General features: G+C 56.2%; 3 protein-coding genes across 11 annotated transcripts; all 3 read left to right on the top strand.

Annotated features, from left to right (window-relative positions):
* Window positions 1-355: 355 nt before the first annotated feature.
* DPH2 (diphthamide biosynthesis 2) lies at window positions 356-4,006 on the top strand. 4 transcript variants are annotated; one of them, XM_081057907.1, is made up of 7 exons: window positions 356-623; window positions 838-950; window positions 1,190-1,413; window positions 1,614-1,910; window positions 2,169-2,297; window positions 2,386-2,562; window positions 2,644-3,585. In XM_081057907.1, exons 1-7 carry the CDS (start codon window positions 477-479, stop codon window positions 2,766-2,768), a joined length of 1,212 nt encoding a protein of 403 aa, XP_080914033.1. In that variant the 5' UTR covers window positions 356-476; the 3' UTR covers window positions 2,769-3,585. The 4 variants fall into 4 exon arrangements, with proteins under 4 accessions (XP_080914033.1, XP_080914032.1, XP_080914034.1 ...); XM_081057906.1 differs by having other exon boundaries at window positions 1,614-2,297; window positions 2,644-4,006; XM_081057908.1 differs by lacking the exon at window positions 2,169-2,297 and having other exon boundaries at window positions 2,644-3,584.
* Window positions 4,007-5,172: 1,166 nt separating this feature from the next.
* On the top strand, window positions 5,173-8,492 carry ATP6V0B (ATPase H+ transporting V0 subunit b). Its single transcript, XM_081057909.1, has 8 exons — window positions 5,173-5,355; window positions 6,095-6,143; window positions 6,375-6,458; window positions 6,588-6,665; window positions 6,863-6,932; window positions 7,046-7,097; window positions 7,311-7,501; window positions 8,195-8,492. The coding sequence occupies exons 1-8, from the start codon at window positions 5,289-5,291 to the stop codon at window positions 8,219-8,221; spliced, it is 618 nt and encodes a 205-aa protein (XP_080914035.1). The 5' UTR covers window positions 5,173-5,288; the 3' UTR covers window positions 8,222-8,492.
* Window positions 8,493-9,429: 937 nt separating this feature from the next.
* Window positions 9,430-19,571, top strand: B4GALT2 (beta-1,4-galactosyltransferase 2). Of its 6 annotated transcripts, none has more exons than XM_081056466.1 (8): window positions 9,586-9,709; window positions 9,995-10,185; window positions 11,300-11,655; window positions 11,879-12,114; window positions 15,144-15,334; window positions 15,513-15,635; window positions 15,745-15,849; window positions 18,486-19,452. In XM_081056466.1, exons 3-8 carry the CDS (start codon window positions 11,352-11,354, stop codon window positions 18,634-18,636), a joined length of 1,110 nt encoding a protein of 369 aa, XP_080912592.1. In that variant the 5' UTR covers window positions 9,586-9,709; window positions 9,995-10,185; window positions 11,300-11,351; the 3' UTR covers window positions 18,637-19,452. The 6 variants fall into 6 exon arrangements, with proteins under 6 accessions (XP_080912593.1, XP_080912590.1, XP_080912592.1 ...); XM_081056462.1 differs by having other exon boundaries at window positions 9,995-10,195; XM_081056463.1 differs by having other exon boundaries at window positions 9,672-9,789; window positions 9,995-10,195.
* The last annotated feature ends 117 nt before the right edge of the window (window positions 19,572-19,688 follow it).

The following is a 19,688-nucleotide window of genomic DNA, read 5'->3' as shown; positions in this document are numbered from 1 at the left end:
TATTGCTACAATCCCCATTCTGCAGATGAGGAAACGACCATGGAGACGTTGGAGCTACTTAAACTGGAGTAGTTATTTTCAGGGAGTTGGTGTTTCTGAGGGCCGGGGGTGGGCTGAACCTGAAAACTCCCAATTCCTGGAGAGGAGGGACAGAACTACAACTCCCACAAGGCTTCGCGCCTCCCCTGAGGCGCTTCGGATTGGCCTCGGACTCAGAGGCCAACCATTGGTTCTCCGTGGGCGGTTTAGTGGCAAGGATTGGAGGGCTGGAGCCATGCTGGTTTAGGATTGGTAAGATTGCCATCAGCCCCGCCTCAAAAACCCGGAAGTAATTTTTCTTGTTGGCCCATGTGTACCGGGGAAACCCCAGTTTGGAGGCGCGGACTGACTGACTGACTCATTGGGGGTCCCTTTTGAGGACGTGAGGCCTGAAGCTGACCGAAGGAGGTCACCGCTGCTTCCCGCCACCCAAACTCATGGAGTCTACATTCAGCAGTCCCGCAGAGGCGGCGCTGCAGCGGGAGGCGGGCGCCGCGGGGCTGCTCACTCCTCTCGCGGATCTGGACCGAGTATACGAGCTGGAACGAGTCGTCGCATTTGTCCGCGACCTGGGGTGTCAACGGGTGAGGGCAAATTAAGGAGTGGTAGCTCACCTCTCTGGGGATGGGTCGCCCAAAGGATCGGGGTCTTGGGGTAATTTTGTGAGGAAGGTGGTAGGGGCGTGCGCCTCTGCGACGAAGGGCTTTGAAGAGTGTGTAGGGACGCCAAGAAGTTTTTCCTTGAAGAGACCCTCGGTGAAGGAGAAGCCACTCCTGATTCCATAGTTTATACTTATAGGTGGCCTTGCAGTTCCCTGACCGCCTATTGGGAGATGCTGGCGTGGTGGCTGCACGACTGGAGGAGAGCACGAAGTCGAAGATGTTCATTCTTGGGGACACGGCCTATGGCAGGTGCGAACTTGAGCTGAAGGATGGAGTGTGGGATAGGCCTAGTGGTCCTCGGCTTGCTTCTCCCCTACTGTGACAGTGTCTGCTCCGGTGGCCGCGTTTCTCCTCGATGGTGACTGCTCTCCCGATACCGCTCCTTTTCTTCTCATAACATCATTTTCTTCACTGACCACATTTCCCATTGACGACAGCAACGGTCTTCCTTCTGAGAGCCCCTCTCACTAATGGTATCTCCCTTGCAGCTGCTGTGTGGATGTTCTGGGTGCTGAGCAGGCCGGAGCTCAGGCCCTTGTACATTTTGGCCCTGCCTGCTTAAGCCCTCCAGCCCGCCCGCTGCCCACTGCCTTCGTCCTTGGTCAGCGTTCTGTGGTCCTGGAGCTCTGCGCCAGAGCCTTTGAGGCCCAGAACCCAGACCCCACAGCGCCCGTGGTGCTGCTGAGTGAGCCGGCCTGCGCCCATGCCCTGGGTGAGGGGTTTTGCCTGTGCATGCATGAAGGGTGGGTCAACTACTTTGTGCTTTAATTTCCCCGTCTCAGTACATTCCCATTGGGTTCTCCATAAGGGCTTGACCCCAGCCTCTGCTTCTGGGTCACATTCAGTCTTCTGGGGGATGAGAGGGCTCCTGTTTTGCCAGGCCCCAACCTTGACACTGCCTTCTTCTTCCAGAGGCCTTGGCCACTCTCCTGCGCCCACGGTACCTGGACCTGCTTGTCTCCAGCCCAGCTCTTCCCCTGCCAGTGGGCTCCCTCAATCCAGAGCCTGAGTTTCTGGAGCGTTTTGGGCGTCGCTTTCCCCTGGCTCCCGGAAGGTGTCTAGAAGAGTATGGTGCCTTCTATGTAGGAGGCTCTGAGGCCAGCCCTGACTCTGACCTTGACCCTGACCTGAGCCGACTGCTCTTGGGCTGGGCACCAGGGCGGCCCTTCTCCTCCTGCTGCCCAGACACAGGGCGGACTCAGGATGAAGGTGCCCGGGCTGGGAGGCTAAGGGCACGTAGACACTACCTGATAGAGAGGGCCAGAGATGCCCGAGTGGTGGGGCTGCTGGTGGGGACATTAGGTGTGGCCCGGCACCGAGAGGCGCTAGCACACTTGCAGAACCTGACTCAGGTTGCCGGCAAGCGTAGCTATGTATTGGCTCTGGGGCGGCCCACACCTCCCAAGCTTGCCAATTTCCCTGAGGTGGACGTCTTTGTGCTGTTGGCCTGTCCTCTTGGTGCCCTAGCTCCCTGGCCTTCTGGTAGCTTCTTTCGGCCTGTATTGGCACCATGTGAGCTGGAGGCTGCTTGCAACCCCGCCTGGCCACCTCCAGGCCTGGCTCCTTACCTCACACACTACGCAGATTTATTGCCTGGTGAGTGGTGGGTGGGGCACTGCCTGAGCTAGAAACACTTGAGGCATGGAATCAAGGGGCCAGCATGGATCATCTTTCTCCCTCCTAGGCTCTCCCTTCCACGTGCCCCTCCCCCCACCTGAATCGGAACTGTGGGACACCCCGGATGTGTCACTCATTACCGGGGAGCTCCGACCCCCACCTTCCTGGAAGCCATCAACTGATTCTGGATGCTCAGCCCTGACCCTGCGGCCCCAGCTGGAGCTGGTTGAGAGCAGCCCAGCAGGTGAGTGTGCCAAGTCTCCACTCCCATCTGAGCTCTTCCCCCAGATTCTGCCCACTCACCTTCAATTCCCTCCCTTTGCAGCCTCATTTCTTAGTTCCCGGAGCTGGCAAGGACTGCAGCCCCACCTGGGTCAGACACCAGTGAAAGGAGCTGTGAGTGGAAGACGAGGGATTGCCATTGCCTACGAAGACGAGGGAAGCAGCTGATACCATGGGGGGCCAGAGACACAAATGGACTTAAAAATCACTGCTAAGACTCTGGTGCTCCCTACACCAACCTTACCCCTCTGCCAGGATCCTTGAAGAACCCTGGATGGAGGGGAGGGCAGGCCGCCTCTCACTGAAGATAGGTTCTAGCCTTGTCCTGTCCTAGCTCTGACACAAGGCTTAGCATATATTGGCTTAGTAAATGCCTGTTGTTTGACTGGTGGGGACTGATTTGGGGCTTTCCTGAAGCCTTCTAGGCCCATCTGTCCTCCTGGGAGCAGTCTAGGACCTCTGGCCAGTCCCAGGTCCTGGTGTGCAGTTGAGGGTCTGCCCGTGTCAAAGGCAGGTATAGGTGGTTTAGACAAGGGTTTCTCAACCTTGGCACTATTGTCATTTTAGGCCTGGTAATTCTTTGTTGGGAGGGGTTGTTCTGTGCATTGTAGGATGTTTGGCATCATCCCTGGTTTCTGCCACTAGATGCCAGTAGCACCCTTCCCCAATTGTGATAACTAAAAATATCTCCAGACATTGACAAATGTCCCCTGTGGGGGCAATATTGCCCCCAGTTGAGAACCACTGGTCTACATTTGTGCTGTCCAGTACAGCAGCCACTAGACACATGTGGCTATTTAAACATAAATTTAAGATTAAAAACTCAGTTTCCCAGTCACACTAGTAATATTTCAGTGCTCAAATAGCCACATGAGAGGGCAGCATAGCTATAGGGTATCTCCATTATCACAGAAAATTCTGTTAGACTCTGATTTGTTTCTCAATGAGATCACAGAAACTTGAATAAACCAGATACTTTTTCTCCTTCCGTTTTTTATTCAAATACTGCAGGTTCTGCACAGACCCTGCGGGTGGAGATCTCAATTGTATTTAACTGGATTCCTGTCCTTACAGTGTAATTGGGAAGAGAGGCAGTTAAGTAGGCAATTACCACATGGTGCAACAGTACTCTGTGAGGAGGGAAGCCTCCAGGGGTAGCTGGAGCCCAAAGAAGGCTTCCCTGAAGGGGTGATACCTAAGCTGAATCTCTTAGACAAAAAGAAAAAAAAAAGGAAAAAGGAAAGAAAGAAATTTTCAGGAGAAAAGAACATTTGGGCAAAGGATACACCGGGCTTAGACACACAGGCATGAACCAGCATGGTGGGTTCATGCTTAAAGCAGCGTGGAGTTGCTAGATCCCAAAGGTTGAGACGGGTGAAATAAAACAACTCACTTCTTCATTCCCCACATTGGCTGAGAATCTTGGCATAGTGGTATTGTCCAAGGTGTTGAAGAAGCAGGTGAACAAGGGAGACAAGGTCCCTGCCCTTAGGGAGGGCCCAGTCTACTGGTAGAGGCAGATCTGTGAACTGACCGTGGTAACTGAGACAAGGTGGGCAACAAACATATTCTACAAATATGTATTGTGTAGCCACTGTGTGTGAGGCACTGGAATACAGCAATGAGCTCAACAGAAATCCTTTCATGGTGCTTACATTCTCTTTAAGGAGAGATGGACATCCAAAACTGTGTGCCAAATGGTGATAAGTGCTACGGAGAAATATAAAGCTGGGAAGGGAGTGTTAAGGGAGACGGGGGTTGCATTATTCAACAGGATGGTCAGAGACAGTCTTTTCAAGAAGGTGAACAAAGACTAAAAGGAAGTTACAGAGTGAGCCACATGGACAATTAGGAGAAGCAGAGGGTACAAGGACAAGGTCAGTATGGTGAGGCTATGGCTGGTGTGTTCAAGGAATAGCAAAGAGGCCAGTGAAGCCAGAGGAGAATTCGTGGGGGAGTATTAGGAGATGAAGTCCAGAGTACACTGGCAGATGACTAGTAGGCCTTTAAAAGGACTATGGCGTTAGAGTGAATGGGGGCCACCAGGGCATTTTAAACAGAGTGACATGATCTTGTCGAAGTTTCATAAGGATCACTAGGGCAGAAGGGGAGCCCAGAGCAGGTGCGTCACCCTGCCCGTGTGTTAGGGAAGGCTTCCTGGAAAAATGATTTCTGAGGACCAGGAGCTGTTAGGCAATAGCGTGAGCACTAGGAAGCGTGATTCAGGGAGAGGAAACAGCTTGAGCAAAGAAGAGAGCAGGACACCCTCGTGGATCTGAGTAGGAAGGGAAGGGCGGAGGCCCGTGGCTTGGAGGCTAAGCTAGGGAAGGCCAAGGGCAGGCTTGGGTGTAAAGCAGGGCTGGTGGGCTGAAGCAGGCCGGAGTGTCGGGGCTGAGAAGGAGAGACGCGAGCCGGACCCTTCAGAAGTCCATACACTTAGAGCCGGAGCCTCTGCCGAAGCGTGAGACTACAACGACCACAATCCTCAGCGCCTACAGTTCCGGCGTCGCCAAGTTCTGGACCAGCAGCGGCGCAGGGCACGGCGGGGGTCACGTGGTGCCGGCGCGTCACGTGGGCGAGTCAGGTGACAGTGCGGGGCGGGCGGACGGACTGCGGGGCGGACGGTGGACGCAGGGACGTAGTTTTAGCTCTGGCCCCACCGACCCGCGCCCCGCCGTCGTCGCCGCCATGACGGGGCTAGCGCTCCTCTACTCCGGGGTTTTCGTAGCCTTTTGGGCCTGCATGGTCGTCGTGGGTGAGGCCGGGCCCTGGTGGGCGGGGCCAGCACACGGGCCGAACTGGAGCCCAGCGGGGGACGTGGGGTCCCGGGAATACTGGGCCCCAGCGCAGGCTCTGTACCTCGGGCTTCGGGACTTGCCTTACGCCTGTCGGGGCCTCACAGCCCGACAGACGAGACCCGGATCTCCGGCCGCTTCGGAGGGTGCGGGAGGGGACGGGTGGGGGCCGCGAGAGCAGCCTTGGTCGCTTTCTGTCGCTCCCGCCCCCCGCCCCCGTCTCACGGCTGTCGTCCTCTTCTTGCTCCTGACCGGCCCGTTGGGTCACGAGCCGGCTGCTCCAGTTCCTCTTTTCCTGGTGGATTAGCCTTCCCCTGCCCTCCATCCCCCAGCTTGTTGGGTAAACAGCGACTGGGACTGGGCCGCCAGGATCCGGTGGGGCCTGGCCAGGGCCCTTGCTCTCACCCTGCCTCCAGGGTGTTCGGGTCTGCAGGCGGCTGCTCGGGGAGGCTCTTGCTCTAGGAGGTGGTGTCCCTGGGAGATGTCACTGAGGGAGCGGCAGAAAATGGAGGCCTGAGCGGAGGAATCTGTATAGACAGCTACGGTTTCGCGCGGGGTGGAGGGGGTGCAGCTCCCTGGACGTAGGAACAGGCAGACATTTCGGGAGGTGGCCCGTCAGCTGGGCAGCAACTTCTTGTCTCAGTTGGGGAGCATCTCTATAGGGAGCAGCCGCTAACCCCTTTTTTCTCACTGCTGCAGGAATCTGCTACACCATTTTTGACTTGGGCTTCCGCTTTGATGTGGCATGGTAAGGGAAGGAGGGGAGGGAGAGGATTCCCCTAGGAGCTGCTTCACTGCAGCCTTCCTTTTCTGACCTGAGCTCCTTCCTCCACCCCATGCCCAGCTGCCTGGGATGTGGACCTTGGGAGATAACGAAATCTTTTGTTCTTAGCATCCAGGACTGGTAGGGTTGGGGAAGGGGGTCGGTTTGTGCCCACTTCTCCACCAGGGCTGAATTGCTTTCCTGTCTCCACACCAGGTTCCTGACCGAGACTTCCCCTTTTATGTGGTCAAACCTGGGCATTGGCTTAGCTATCTCCCTGTCTGTGGTTGGGGCAGCATGGTGAGTGTTGGGGTGGTGTGACTAGGGGGAGGGGCTGAGTCATAGCAGGTGGTGTCCTTGGGTTATTAGTTTCCCTGGGGGCAGTGGCAAGCTTGAGCTCTGCTCATTGGTTTTCTGTCCTTCCACCAGGGGCATCTATATTACTGGCTCATCCATCATTGGGGGAGGGGTGAAGGCCCCTAGGATCAAGACCAAGAACCTGGTCAGGTAAGTTAGGGCCCTCAGAAAGTTGTGAGAACCATCTGCACTGGGAACTGCCTGTGTGTGTGACCTGACATGCTGCTCCTGACCAGCCTCCCAAAGGGGTGGATGCCAGTGGGGGAAAGGTGGCCAGGGACTCCTAGAGGAGGAAAGTTGGGTTTCTTTCTCATCTCTTTCTTCTCTCCATTCCCTTTGCCCACCAGCATCATCTTCTGTGAGGCTGTGGCTATCTACGGCATAATCATGGCAATTGTCATTAGCAACATGGCTGAGGTATGGAGGACCAGGATGGGGTGGGCATCCATTCCAGTGTGTTCTGTACCTTGCTTAGCAATGGTGGGGGAAGGGTGTAAGGGTAGTTTCTGACACTCCTCTGCCTCCCTCAGCCTTTCAGTGCCACTGACCCTCAAGCCATTGGCCATCGAAACTATCATGCAGGTAGGTGGCTGTGTGAAGGCAAAAGCTGGGGTTTCACACCTGCTTCCCCCCTAATACCCCAAGCTTAGACTCTTCATTTTCATATTCTGTCACCTACTTTGGCCTGCTTTGCAAAATTGGGGTGGTGATTGGGCCCGTTAGTCCACATGGGGCCCTTGTCCTCATCTCCCCTTGTGTCTGGCTCGGCCTCAGTACTCCCTTTCTATCCCCCAGGCTACTCCATGTTTGGAGCTGGCCTCACAGTGGGCCTGTCTAACCTCTTCTGTGGAGTCTGCGTGGGCATTGTGGGCAGTGGAGCCGCCCTGGCTGACGCACAGAACCCGAGCCTCTTTGTGAAGATTCTCATCGTGGAGATCTTTGGCAGCGCCATCGGCCTCTTTGGGGTCATTGTTGCAATCCTTCAGGTGCTGAATCCTCCTGGGGAACCTCTGTCATTGACCCTAACCCAGGCTCACCTTCCTTCCAGAGGAGCTGCAGTACTCCTTTCTCCACCTGAACCCCTCAACAGCTTTTACCAATTCATTCCCATCTTCCTGTTTTCCGCTTTTGAAGCTTTCAACTTAATTTTGTTTTCAATCTGGAAACATTGACAACAGTCCTGTTTTTCTCTCTGTTACTTTGTATATATATATGTTTCATTTAGTCTCTCCGTTACTATATTTTTTTTTCTGTTTGTAGTCTAGACTGGGTTGGGATTTTTATCAGTTTGTCTTGGTGTGTTTCACCGTTTCTCATGGCCTTTGTGTATCTGTGCTGTCAGTAGGACAGCATGTCTGAATTGGGTCTTGTCTGACAATGTGTGAGTTTGTGGCTGAGAATCAGCCTGAGGGTCTGAGGGTGATTGTGGGTGCCTGACTGGGTTGACTCTTGGTGACTGGCACTGTCCATCTGCCACTGCTCTCCATCTGTCTGTCCTACAGCCTAACTGCGGTTGTTCCTGTTCATCTGTAAGTGTCTGTCATTGCTTTTGCATCCTGCTCCAGTCATCCATCTGTTGTCTGTCCATCCTACCATGAGTTAGTTAGGTCTTATCTTCCGTCATTTGTCACTGTCTATTCCTCTGTCCCTACCTGATTTCTCCTGTTCTTCTTTTGCAGACCTCCACAGTGAAGATGGGTGACTAGATGATCTGTGTGGGTGGGGCCGTGCCCCACTCTTATTTATTTGTGGTTTTCCTGGGACAGCTGGAGCTGTGCCCCTTAGCCTCTCAAGGGGCTTGGTGTTCAGAGCCCTCCCTGCGCTCACTTCTTGCTCCTGTCGAATTGAAGGCATTGCCTGGCTGGATCTTCAGTGTGGGGAGTGGGCTGCTGATGACTGCAGCTGTGCACCCATGTCCCACGTCCGGCCCCAACCCATCTTCCCAGTGTTTGTGAAATAAATGTGGTATTTGTCTGGGTCGTGCCTCTTCTGTTGCCCTCCTTCGTCACCTCCTTTCAGAGAAGAAGAGTAAACAGGCCTATGGGCCTCAACCTCATGCCAGGCTCTTGCCACTTTCTGACTCATACATAGTCTCTGCTCTAGACAGAGCTGGCTCCTGGGTGGGGAGGTAAGGGTGCTGGACTGAGGACTCGCTAGCCCTGAACATGGTTATTGAAGGGCACAGGGAGTCTGGGGTTATAGTCCCAGATGTTTGTCTTGGGGAGGGAGGAGGGTGTCCTCCTCAGTCCTATGTCCTTGGGGCTCTGTCTGCCAAGCCCAAATCGGCCACATCTACTTACCTGGCTCTACCTTCAGATACCATCTCTCCGTACCCTTGTGGAGCTTGGAACTCATTCATTTGCCCCCATCCCAGCAGCGGCCCCTGCCAGTGACTAACTTGATCCCTTTTTCCTAGGGCTACGTACAGCTCCTCCCACTCCTATCCATTGTCTAACCCAATCTCCTGTTACCCTAAAACCCCAGTCACCTTCAGGCCCCTGCCACACACTTCTCTCCGCGCGTTTAACGGTCCTGTCCAACTAGCATTCCCCTCCGCAGGACGCTGGACGCCCCTTAATCATGCTTCCATCAATGAGCTGACAAATCCCTAACCTCCCTGCCCTAGTCGGCCTAACTTCCAGGCCCTTGCTTTGGCTAAGTTCCTGCTCCAACCCAGACCCACCTCCCCCGAGACGGGTTTGACCCATCCACACCCTCCCCAGTCAGGACCTCGAATGCACCTCCTTGGATGAGCCTGATTTCTTCCGCTCCTTCCTGGTCTTGTGCCACCTCCGTCCCCTCGCTCCATCGCACTTGGTCGCGGGCAGGAGCGGGCATCGGAGACGCGCGGCGGGTGCGGGCGCGCTGGAGGCGGGGGCCGCGGGGGCGCGCGTGCGGGCGCGCCGGCCGAGCCTGCCCCTCCGAGGCGCCGTAGCGCGGGAGGGAGGCGGCGGCACTGTGGTCCAACAGTCCGCGGTTCCGTGGGTCTGCCCGGGCGCCCGGCCCCGCCCGGCCCCCCCGGGGCGGCTCCGCTCCATGGCCCGCGGCGGCGGCGGGAAGCGGCCCGGGGGCCGCTGACCGGGCGGCGGGAGGCGGCGGGGCCGGGCCATGGGGGATGGAGCAGTCTGCAGCCGCCGGAGCCCGGAAGCCAGCCCCAACCGGAGCGGCACCCCCTGCTGAGCCCCGAGCGCCGGGTGAGAGGGAAGCGCGCGCGTCCCTCAGCCCAGGGCCCCGAGATTCCAGACCCGGTCCCGCGATCCCCGCCCAGGACCCGGTGAGAGGCGCTGGCGGCCAGACCCTGGCCTAGCGTTACCCCACCCTACCCCCATCCTTCGGCTCCCCGTGGGCTCCTCTGCCCGCCCCCGGCCAGCTTCCCTTATTGTCCCTGCTTGCCCCGGCCTCGTGGAGCGGGGAGGCGCTCCACTCACGTTTCCCCGTTGCCTCGGCCCCCGCCCCACATCCACGCCCCCCCACCCCAGGCTCCACACCCACCGGGTCGTTGCTGCCTCCTCCGTCCCGGGTGCCACGTGTTCAGGCGGCTCAGCCTTCCAGCCCCGCCCAAGCGCATCTCGTAGCCTGGCGGTCAGCCTGACCCAGAACCCCTGCCCCAGGAGGTGTGGGGATGCTTGCACGTGGGGCTGGGTGTTGTGAGCGACCCGGGAGATTGTAGGTATGGCTGGGTAAGTGCAGTATCAGCGGCTTTGTTTGTGAGTGTGTAACTCTGTGTGTTCCTGTCATCGGGTGTGTCCTGACTATGTAGTTCTCTGTGTCTGAGTGCAGGTGACTATTGCTGGGACCCAGGGTGTCTGTGAGGTTGTCTGGTACTGTGTACCTGTGGGTGAGGTGCTCCCTGCTCCCTGAAGCACTGCTGGAAGTGCCCACAGAAGTGTTGCTGTGCTGTTGGAACCACAGCTGGAGCCGGGGCCCAGGCAAGACCTTTTCCTGCCATGTTGAGTCCCGTGTATCTGTCTCCAGGGCCCAGGCAGTCCCCCTTCTGGGAATCAGAACCATCAGTGCTGGGCAGACCCCAGAGTTCATCCCAATGCTGGAGGTCTTAGGGGAGCGGTGTCCTGTGCCCCTCCTTGTATTGTTACCTCTTGCTCCAGAAGGAAGGGATCCCATAAACAATCCTGTCCATGACTGGGCCACTGGATGCTGAGGGCCGCTTCCCAACCTGGTCCCAGCTGGCCTGGCCTGCTTGCCACTGAGACCTGTCTGACCAAACCACCACCACCATGCTCCTGGGAAGACTGAGTGAAGTCATGAGTGTAAAGCGCTCCTGCATGGTAGTTATTCAGTAAATGGTCTCTGTCCCTCACATCATGAGTCCTGGGTTGAGGATGTACCTTGTGGCGTGTCTATTCTCTGGGGCACAGGTACACGTGTGGGTCTGTAGGTGCACGTGTTTCCATGTTTAGGTATGAACCAGTGTGGTCAGAGGTCCTGGGAATCCATGGGCGTGTGTATGTGTAACATGCAGTAAGGGCATGTGCCTGAGTGTGAGAGTGTGTGAGGCTGGGCTTGTGTGTGTGTCAGCGAGGCTGAGGAAAGCAGGTATATGTAGATGAGTGCTCAGGGGGGTGAAGATGTGTGAGTAGTGAGTTGCCAGGCACTGTCTGTGTGCCTATTTGCAGGTCAAATGTGAGTCCATGAGTGTCAGAGGATATAAGCAGGTAAGTGTGAGGATGAGGGTCCGGAAGTGTGAGCAGTGGGCAGGAGTTGGGTGGTAGCTTTGCCCATCTGGCCTGACCTGCTGGGTCGGTTTCTCTCCTACCCCTGCTCAGGCCGGCAGCTGGATGCCCGGGCCCATTGGCTGGGCCGGAGGTCGCCTGCGGGATGAGCAGATTGCTGGGGGGGACGCTGGAGCGCGTCTGCAAGGCTGTGCTCCTTCTCTGCCTGCTGCACTTTCTCGTGGCCGTCATCCTCTACTTTGACGTCTACGCCCAGCACTTGGCCTTCTTCAGCCGCTTCAGTGCCCGTGGCACTGCCCGTGCCCTTCACCCAGCTGCCAGCAGCAGCACCAACTGCTCCCGGCCCAACACCACTGCCCCCAGCTCTGGGCTCGCTGAGGCCCCCAGTGTCCGGCCCGGCTCCACGGCTCCCATCCTGCCACCCTGTCCTGACTCGCCACCTGGTCTTGGTGAGCCTGCAGGGTAGGGCCTGCCTATAGGGGTGGGCAGAGGACCTAACCATTTTGCCTGGGGGAATGGAGACTTGTCTTGACCCACGGGGATGCCAAAGGTTCAGGTCTGTTGTAAGAGGGTTATTCCTGGGGTTCCCTTGCCCACCCCCAGGCTGAGGGAGAGGGCTGGTGTCCCTGGCTTTTGATGAAGACCTGATTCCTGCCACCGTCCTGTCTGCAGTGGGCCGACTGCTCATTGAGTTCACCTCACCCATGCCACTGGAGCGGGTGCAGAGGGAGAACCCAGGGGTACTCCTGGGGGGCCGCTATACGCCGCCTGACTGCACCCCAACCCAGACAGTGGCAGTCATCATCCCCTTTCGACACCGGGAGCACCACCTACGCTACTGGCTCCACTACCTGCACCCCATCCTGAGGCGACAGCGGCTACGCTATGGCATCTACGTCATTAACCAGGTATGCCGCTCATGCCCCCCAGACTGGACACGAGCACCTGTGAGTGTGGGGGCCCGTGTGTCTATTGGTGTATGTGTGGGTCGGGGGTGCTCGTGGGTCCTTGTCTGCCATGGTTGTGTGGATATGTGAAGGTAGCTGTGGGGGTACATGCGTGTCAGTGTGCTCGTAGGAAGGTGTGTGTGAGTGCATGAAGGGGGAGTATGTGCGTGTGAGTGTTGGTAAGCACACTGGCAGGTGTGTGCGTGGCCACTGGTGATGAGCCCCACTATCCACCCGTGGTGGGCCGCACCCCACGGCACTGGAGGCTTAGGATCAGCTGGCTATGAGATGTTGAGGGCCCCAAGGAGAGGAAGACTTAGCCTCTGAAAGACGGGTGAAATCTACGGGTGAAATCTACCTTAGGGCCACGTGCTGGTCACAGCTAGGCCCAGGAACTCAGCTCACCATCTGAGCCCTGCCGCGGGAGGTCTCTAAGAGAGGAGCTGACGCAGGCCCTCTTCTCCACAGAGAACTCCCAGAATTGGACTTGGATCCCTGTAGACTCCAGGACAATGGTGTGTGACTGGAGTTGGAGCAGGGGGTTGTGGGAGCACCAAGAGGCCTTTTTGTCCTGGGGTTGGGAAGCAATGATTGAGATGGGTCTTGAGGGATGAACAGGCAGGCATTAGCTCGCAGAGGGACTGGAGGAGGCAGGCGTTCTAGGCAGTGGGACCCGGAGGACTGAGGCCCAAGCAAGAGAACTGGCCTGGTGTGTTCGGAATTACTGGCTGAGGTGTGGGGTCCAACATGAAGTAACAAAGATGACGCCAGAGGAGCTGACGGAGGCCAAATCCAGAGGGTCTTCGGAAGCATGTTAAGCACTCGAAATGCACTGAAGGAGGTGGGGCGCTAATGTAAGGTTGTAAGGGGGAGTAATGTAGGTTTGCTTATTAGAAAGATCGCTCTGATTGCATGTGGAGAATTGGATGGAACGGGAGATAAGAGGCAGGGTGGCCGGTGGGGAAAGGCTACGATGTTGAGAAGGAGACGGTGAACATGCATATGAGTCGGGCAGAGTGGTGGGACACACAGTGGAGAGTAAGGAAAGGCGAATGCCAGGACAGTTCGAGGGCTTCTGTCTTGGTTGTTTGCTGTGTGGATGGCTGTGCCTGTGAGCGAAATGGGAACACAGGAGCTGGATGAGGTCTGGGGGAGAGCATGACTCTGAATTCTTTTCTGCACGTGAGGAGTTTGAGTGCCTGGGGGAAGTGTCAGAGGAATGTTTAGCAGGCATCTGGACAAATGAGTCGACCTAGGAGTGAGGTCTGAGGTGGAGGGAGGTGTCTGTGTGTAGATGGTCCCTAAAAACAACAACGTCTAAGCTGCCCAGGGAGCGTGGGACCTGAGAGGACAAAGCCAGCACGTGAGAGATGGGTGGAGAAAGAGAGAGACTGCCACAGAGGCTGCGAAGGTTGGCTGGAAAGGTTAGAGGATACCTGGAAGAATGTGGTGTTCTGGAAGCCCAGGAATTAGTGTCAAGAAGGAAGCATGGCAGCTGCATGAGGGCTGCCGGGGGAGTAAGTAAGGATGTGGACCAAGAAGCGTCCAGTGGATTTAGCAACAAGGTGGGCCCAGCGAGAGCCATTTCAGGGGCATGGTGGGGGCGGAAGCAGATTGCAGTGGGTTGAGGAAGGAATCAGATTTGACAAAGTGGAAATAGCCAATTGGAGACAACTCCTTAAAAAAAAAAAATCCTCTGCCAAGAAGGGACGGCAAAAGGTAGGGTGGTGGCTAGAGGGAGGTTTTTTTCAGATGGGAGAGAATTGCGCATGTTTATGAGCTGTGTGGGAGAAACTTAGGGCTCTTGGCTGGTGAGAGAGGTTAGAAAGGAGTGCTGATGAGCCAGGAGAAAATGGACTGGTGGGAGAGAAGGTACAGGGGAAGGAGAGAAGAGAGCAAGGGGGGCTGGGCAGTTCAGGGTTGCAAGAGAGCAACTCCCGTCCCATTGGGCCCAGGCTGGCTGGTGGAGAGGGACACTATTCCTTCTGTGCTTCCAGAAGGGTCCACTCAAAGACCCCTTCTCCAGGAACCTCTCTGGCTCCAGCCTAGAGATTGTGTGTTGGGGCAGGGGGCTCAGGGGCCAGCTCCTTCCATAGAATCCTCCTTGTTCTGGCCAGAATTTGGAGCTTGGGCCTGCATGGCCAGGATCCCAGCCTCAAGGAGATCTGGCCCTGCAGCCCCATTTCTCGGGAGACCCCAGACTCACTGGACTATGACTGCCTATAGAGCCCATGCTTGTCATTTGGTTGGGAGACAAGAGAATCTAACCCAGCCCTGTCCTGGCCTCAGAGGCTGCCCAGAGAGAGGATGTGGACCCATATAAGCCTGAGAGGTCCGGTGGCCGAGGCTCAGTAGCTCAGTCCCTGTGGTTTTTGCCTCTTAGACACTGGTCATGTGGGGCATTTGTTGTCTCACTTCATGACTGTGCTCGGCAGGGATATTGTGCTCAGGGCCACTCATCTCCAGGATCCCCAGTGGTGCAAAGACGGCACCTAGCACAAGGGACAGGGCCACAGGGTGTGTCCAAGTGAATGAATGAATGGAATACCTCGAAATCACAGTTTAAGGGGCCACTGGCACACGTGAAGCACACAGGAGGGAATAAAGAATAATACTTGGCAAGGAGGTTTGCTCAGGGAGACCTTCTAGATGGACTTGCCAAGCAGAGGAGAGCGTTCCAGGCAGGGGACATTGCTAACACCAAGGCCTAAGCAAGGAGTCTCGCATGTTCTGGACCCCTGAGGAGTGGAGTGGAGCTGGGCCTTGGGCTCTGAAGCCAGTGGCCAGAGAGAAGACTAGAGCCAAATCATGAAAGGCCTTGGAAGGCCGGTCCAGGCTAAGGAGCTGGACTTAATCCTAAGAGTCTGCAGGAGCCACGTGGGGTTGGGGTTGGGTAGTAGGCGCAGAGGGACTGCTCTGGACAGTGGTAAAGTGGCAGGTGCTTGCCAGTTTCAGGCCAAGAACTGACCTGTCCTCTCTACCAACCCCAGCATGGTGAGGACACCTTCAACCGGGCCAAGCTGCTCAATGTAGGCTTCCTAGAGGCGCTGAAGGAGGACGCCACCTACGACTGCTTCATCTTCAGTGACGTGGACCTGGTCCCCATGGATGACCGCAACCTGTACCACTGTGGCGACCAGCCCCGCCACTTTGCCATTGCTGTGGACAAGTTCGGCTTCCGGTGAGCGCTCCCTTTGCAGCCGGACCCAGACTTCCCCACCTTCACCATCCCCATCTCCCCCCACCACACCCGGGCCCTTGCTCCTGGGCACACTCTCCCCCACCCCATCTCGGGTCCTGGGTCCTCCATCGGGAATCCCCTCAGGCCCCTCACTGACACGTGCCCTCCCGTGCCATAGGCTGCCCTATGCTGGCTACTTTGGAGGCGTGTCGGGCCTGAGTAAAGCCCAGTTTCTGAGAATCAATGGCTTCCCCAATGAGTACTGGGGCTGGGGTGGTGAGGATGACGACATCTTCAACCGGTGAGTAGGGATTGGCTGGGGAGCAGACTGGGTGTGAGGGTGCAGCAGAGGGGGCGGGGCTCCTTGCCCTTCCTGGTGCCTGCTCCAGTCCGTCTGTCCCCGTCCCCAGGATCTCCCTGACTGGGATGAAGATCTCGCGCCCAGACATCCGCATAGGCCGCTACCGAATGATCAAGCACGACCGGGACAAGCATAACGAGCCCAACCCTCAGAGGTGACCCCAGCACCCCTGACCCCAGGGCCCCTAACCCCTCACTCCCTGACGTGACCCCCAGTACCATGGATCCCCAGAGGGGATTCCAAGGCCCCTGAGCCTTGATGGATCTCAGCACCGCTGATCCCGTTTCCCACTGCCCAGCTCAGCCTCACCTCAGACAGCTCTCACCCCTGGCCCGGTGACTAAATAAAGGCAGGGCTCAAATCATCACTGAGTAGATTGCATTCACATAGGTGCCCTCCCAGACCTCCCTTGTGCCAGAGCCGAGAGGATGAGATGTAGCAGGCACTGGGCTTAGCTTCTGGGCCTGGGTACCCAGCAAAGGCGGCCTGAGCAGTGTGGGGCGGGCACCGGAAAGACAGGACTGACCCCTCTGAGACGGGAGCAGGCAGCTCCCCGTCTCTGAGGATGTAGCAACATTTGGTGTCTGATTTTAGCTCTGGGAGGTGTGCCGAAGGGCATGTGAAATGTAGACCAAGGTTTCCTGACAGTGCTTGGGACTGTCTGGTGCCAAACCTTGGGGCTAGAGGGGCCCAGAGCTGGATATCCCGCCTAAAGTTCATTCTAGGGAGGGAGACTGGCAGTTACAGCACAAGGTGATCAGGGCAAGGTGCTGTCTTGGCAGAGTGATGGTGGGAGGCTTCCTGGAGGAGGTGATACCAAACTGGAGTTTGAAAAGAATTATTCATTCAGCAAATATTTAAAGTAGGTAAAAATACACCTACCTTGGGCACAGTGATGTAGTCACCAGGCTAATGGAAGAGGAAATAGTATGTCTAGGAGTCTGGAATGTGAACATGCATGGTAAAACTAAGAGTCTAAAACTCTCAGGTATTAAAATTTCTGAGGGCTGGGAGTGACAGTAGATGGGTCAGTGCTGGGTGTTTGGGGGTCTCGAATCCCAGGTTGGAGTTTTACTTTTGTCCCAGGGGTGCTGAGGAGTCATGGAAGGGCTTTAAGCAGGGAAGGAGCAGGACCAGATTTGGGAGTTTAGAAGGATCACCCTTTGAGCTTGAAGAAGGTGAAGGGCTGGCAGAGCAGCTGGATGGCGCTGAAGGGAAGTCCACCAGGTCTGAAAGATCAATGGGGCCCGGGAGGTGTGCTGGGCGTGAGGCTGGTATGCCCCAGCTGGGACAGTGGGCTTCTTCTGCTCTGAACCCAGGGTGTAAGAGTGGGGGAGGGAGGTTGCTGCACTGATGTAGGGTTGATCTTTAGCAGAGTGTGGAGCACCGGGCATTCAGGGAGCTGATGAAAAAGCAGTTCAGATAAAAACCATGGTGAGCAGGGAAGAGACGAGAGACTGGGAGAAGAGGGCTTTAGGGCATATGAGAGAGCGTGCTCAGTGTAGGGATGGCTGCAGAGAGGGATGTGAGCTCAGAAGGGCTGGGATGACCCAAACAGTTGGGATGAGGGTGGGAGTGGAGCTCTAGAATGCCCGGAGCGTTGGTCCTATTTTAGGAATAGCCATCCTCAGTTAGTGACATCTGCCTTGGGTGGGGAAGTTGCAAGACAACAAGACATTCTAGCTAAAGAAACTCTGGATGGTGGTTCCATTTACCTAGCTGCTTTTGCCTCAAATTTAGGAGTTCTCCTGGATTCTTTTTCCCCTCATCCTACATGACCCAACCATCAGCAAGTCATATCAATGCCACGCCCCAAACATATCTGAGCCCATCCACTTTTCCCTTTATGAACTCTTCTCTAGTGCAGCCTCTGTCATCTTGCCTGGACTACTGCAATGACCTCTCACTGGTTTCCCTGCTTCCCCCTTGCCCTTCTATACTTCATGTTCCCTCCCTCCCCACAAACTGAGCTAAAAATCCCTCTGTCTTCTCACAGAATTAAAAAAAAAAAAACCACAACTGCTTCCTCTGACTTACAGAGCCCTGCTCATACATGCTCTAACCTCCAAGCTAATCTTCTGTTTCTTCCCTTGACCCAGTAAGCTCTAGCTACTCAACTGTGCAAATTCTCAGTCCTAGTTTAGGGTCAGCACGGCCTATTACCTCTGCCTGGAATGCTCTTCCCCTGCTGTCAGCTTGCTACCACATAATGACCCCTTCCAACTCAGTCGTCTTCGCCTCCCTCTCCTATCTCCCTTAGCACTCGGGTGTGTTTTTGTCTGTTACCTGTCTCCCCTAGTAGAATAGACTTGTCATAAGAGGAAGGAAGGACCTTGCTGTCCTTTTCACAGCTATGTCCCTGGTGCTTGGAGTAGAGCCTGGCTTATGGGGACTACTCAATAAATAGATGGTGAAGGAGTGACTAAAGGATGAGGAACAGAGAAGATGGCACAGAGATAATGGGTTTGGGGAGTAAAGATTATAGACCTGATACAGGACACGGTGCATTTGAGGTACCTATGGAACGCCTCATGTCTGCTACTGACTTGGAAGGTCTGAGATGAGAGAAATATTTGTAAGGGTGTCACAATTTGGACTCAAGGAGGTGAGATCTCTGTTTTGAGGGTAGATGTAAGAGGAAAAGGTTCCAGGCAGGTGGAGGGTAGAGGGGAAGCAAGGAGAATCGATTCACCCCTGGGAGAAACCAGGATGGTTTGAGCCTTGGCCCCAGAGATCCCACATTGGGTTTGGCGGTTAGCCCTGATCTGGACCCATTTCCATTCTGTCTAGGTTTACCAAGATTCAAAACACGATCCTGACCATGAAGCAGGATGGCATTGGGTCAGTGCGGTACCAGGTCTTGGAAGTGTCTCGGCAGCCACTCTTCACCAACATCACAGTGGACATTGGGCGGCCCCCATCATGGCCCCCTCGGGGATGACACTAATGGACAAAGGCTCCCGTGCCAAGGATTGCCTGCCAGAGGACTGACCTACAGCCTGGCTGGAGGCTGCTCTGTGGGGGATCCCCAGGACTGAGACTGTGGGCTCTGTTTTTTGAGGGTCTTCAATAGGCCCCCCCCAGCTGCACCTGAAAGTTTCAGAACCTACTTTGGGGGGAGGTTTCCATCCTGGGGAGGCCCCTCAAGTGTGGCCCTCTCTGGGGTCAACCCTCCTTTTTGCCCCTCCCTCCCCATCCCAGCCCCCCCTCACTGTCAGGGTCGGGCCAGCCCCTGCACTGCCTCACCGAGTGGCCTGGGCTAGGTCACTCCACCTCTCTGTGCCTCAGTTTCCCCTCCCTTGAGTCCCCTAGGGCCTGGAAGAGTGGGAGGTATGACTAGGGGGCAGTGCTGCTTCCAGGGGGAATTGTCAGACATGGGGATCCCCCTTGCTCCCAGGGGAGGGGAAACCTTTTTCATTCAACATTGTAGGGGGCAAACTGGTGGCCCCCTGCTGAGGAGCAGCCTCAGGAGGGGACCAGAGTGGGTGCTGTGTCGCTGCCTGGGATCTTGGGGTTGGGATTTGCATGGGTGGCAGGAGGGGTTTGGATCAGTGTGGTTCCCGCCTCCCTGTCTCAGAGGGAAGGCATTAGCCCCAGGGCCAGCTCGTGTTTGTATATTGCACAGAAACTTGTGTGGGTGCTTTAGTAAAAAACGTTAATGGAGCAGCCCCTTTGTCTGTTTGGGGATGGGAATCTGGGTCCCTGGACCCAGACCCTCAAAGTATTGTGGGAGGGCGCCTAGCCCAACCTGTTGTTCTGGCCAGGGCTAGCCCAGTCTGTCCCAGTTCCCCAGACCCCTCCAAGGGGAAACGCTTTCCCTGCCACACTGCCTCCAGGCCAAAAGAGGCAACGAAGTAATAAATCCAGTGGGCCCAGACTTCTCAGTTCTTTCACCTGTCCCGAAACCGACAGGTGCCCAGGGACAAGCCCAAGGTACTTGGGGTCAGGGACCCGCGGATGGTTCGGACTCCAAAACCACCTACCTCGGCTATG

The sequence above is a fragment of the Rhinolophus hipposideros genome (genome assembly GCF_964194185.1).
Source record: "Rhinolophus hipposideros genome assembly, chromosome: 8".
NCBI classification, from domain to species: Eukaryota; Metazoa; Chordata; class Mammalia; order Chiroptera; family Rhinolophidae; genus Rhinolophus; species Rhinolophus hipposideros.
This window is presented reverse-complemented; position numbering and strand designations above follow the sequence as displayed.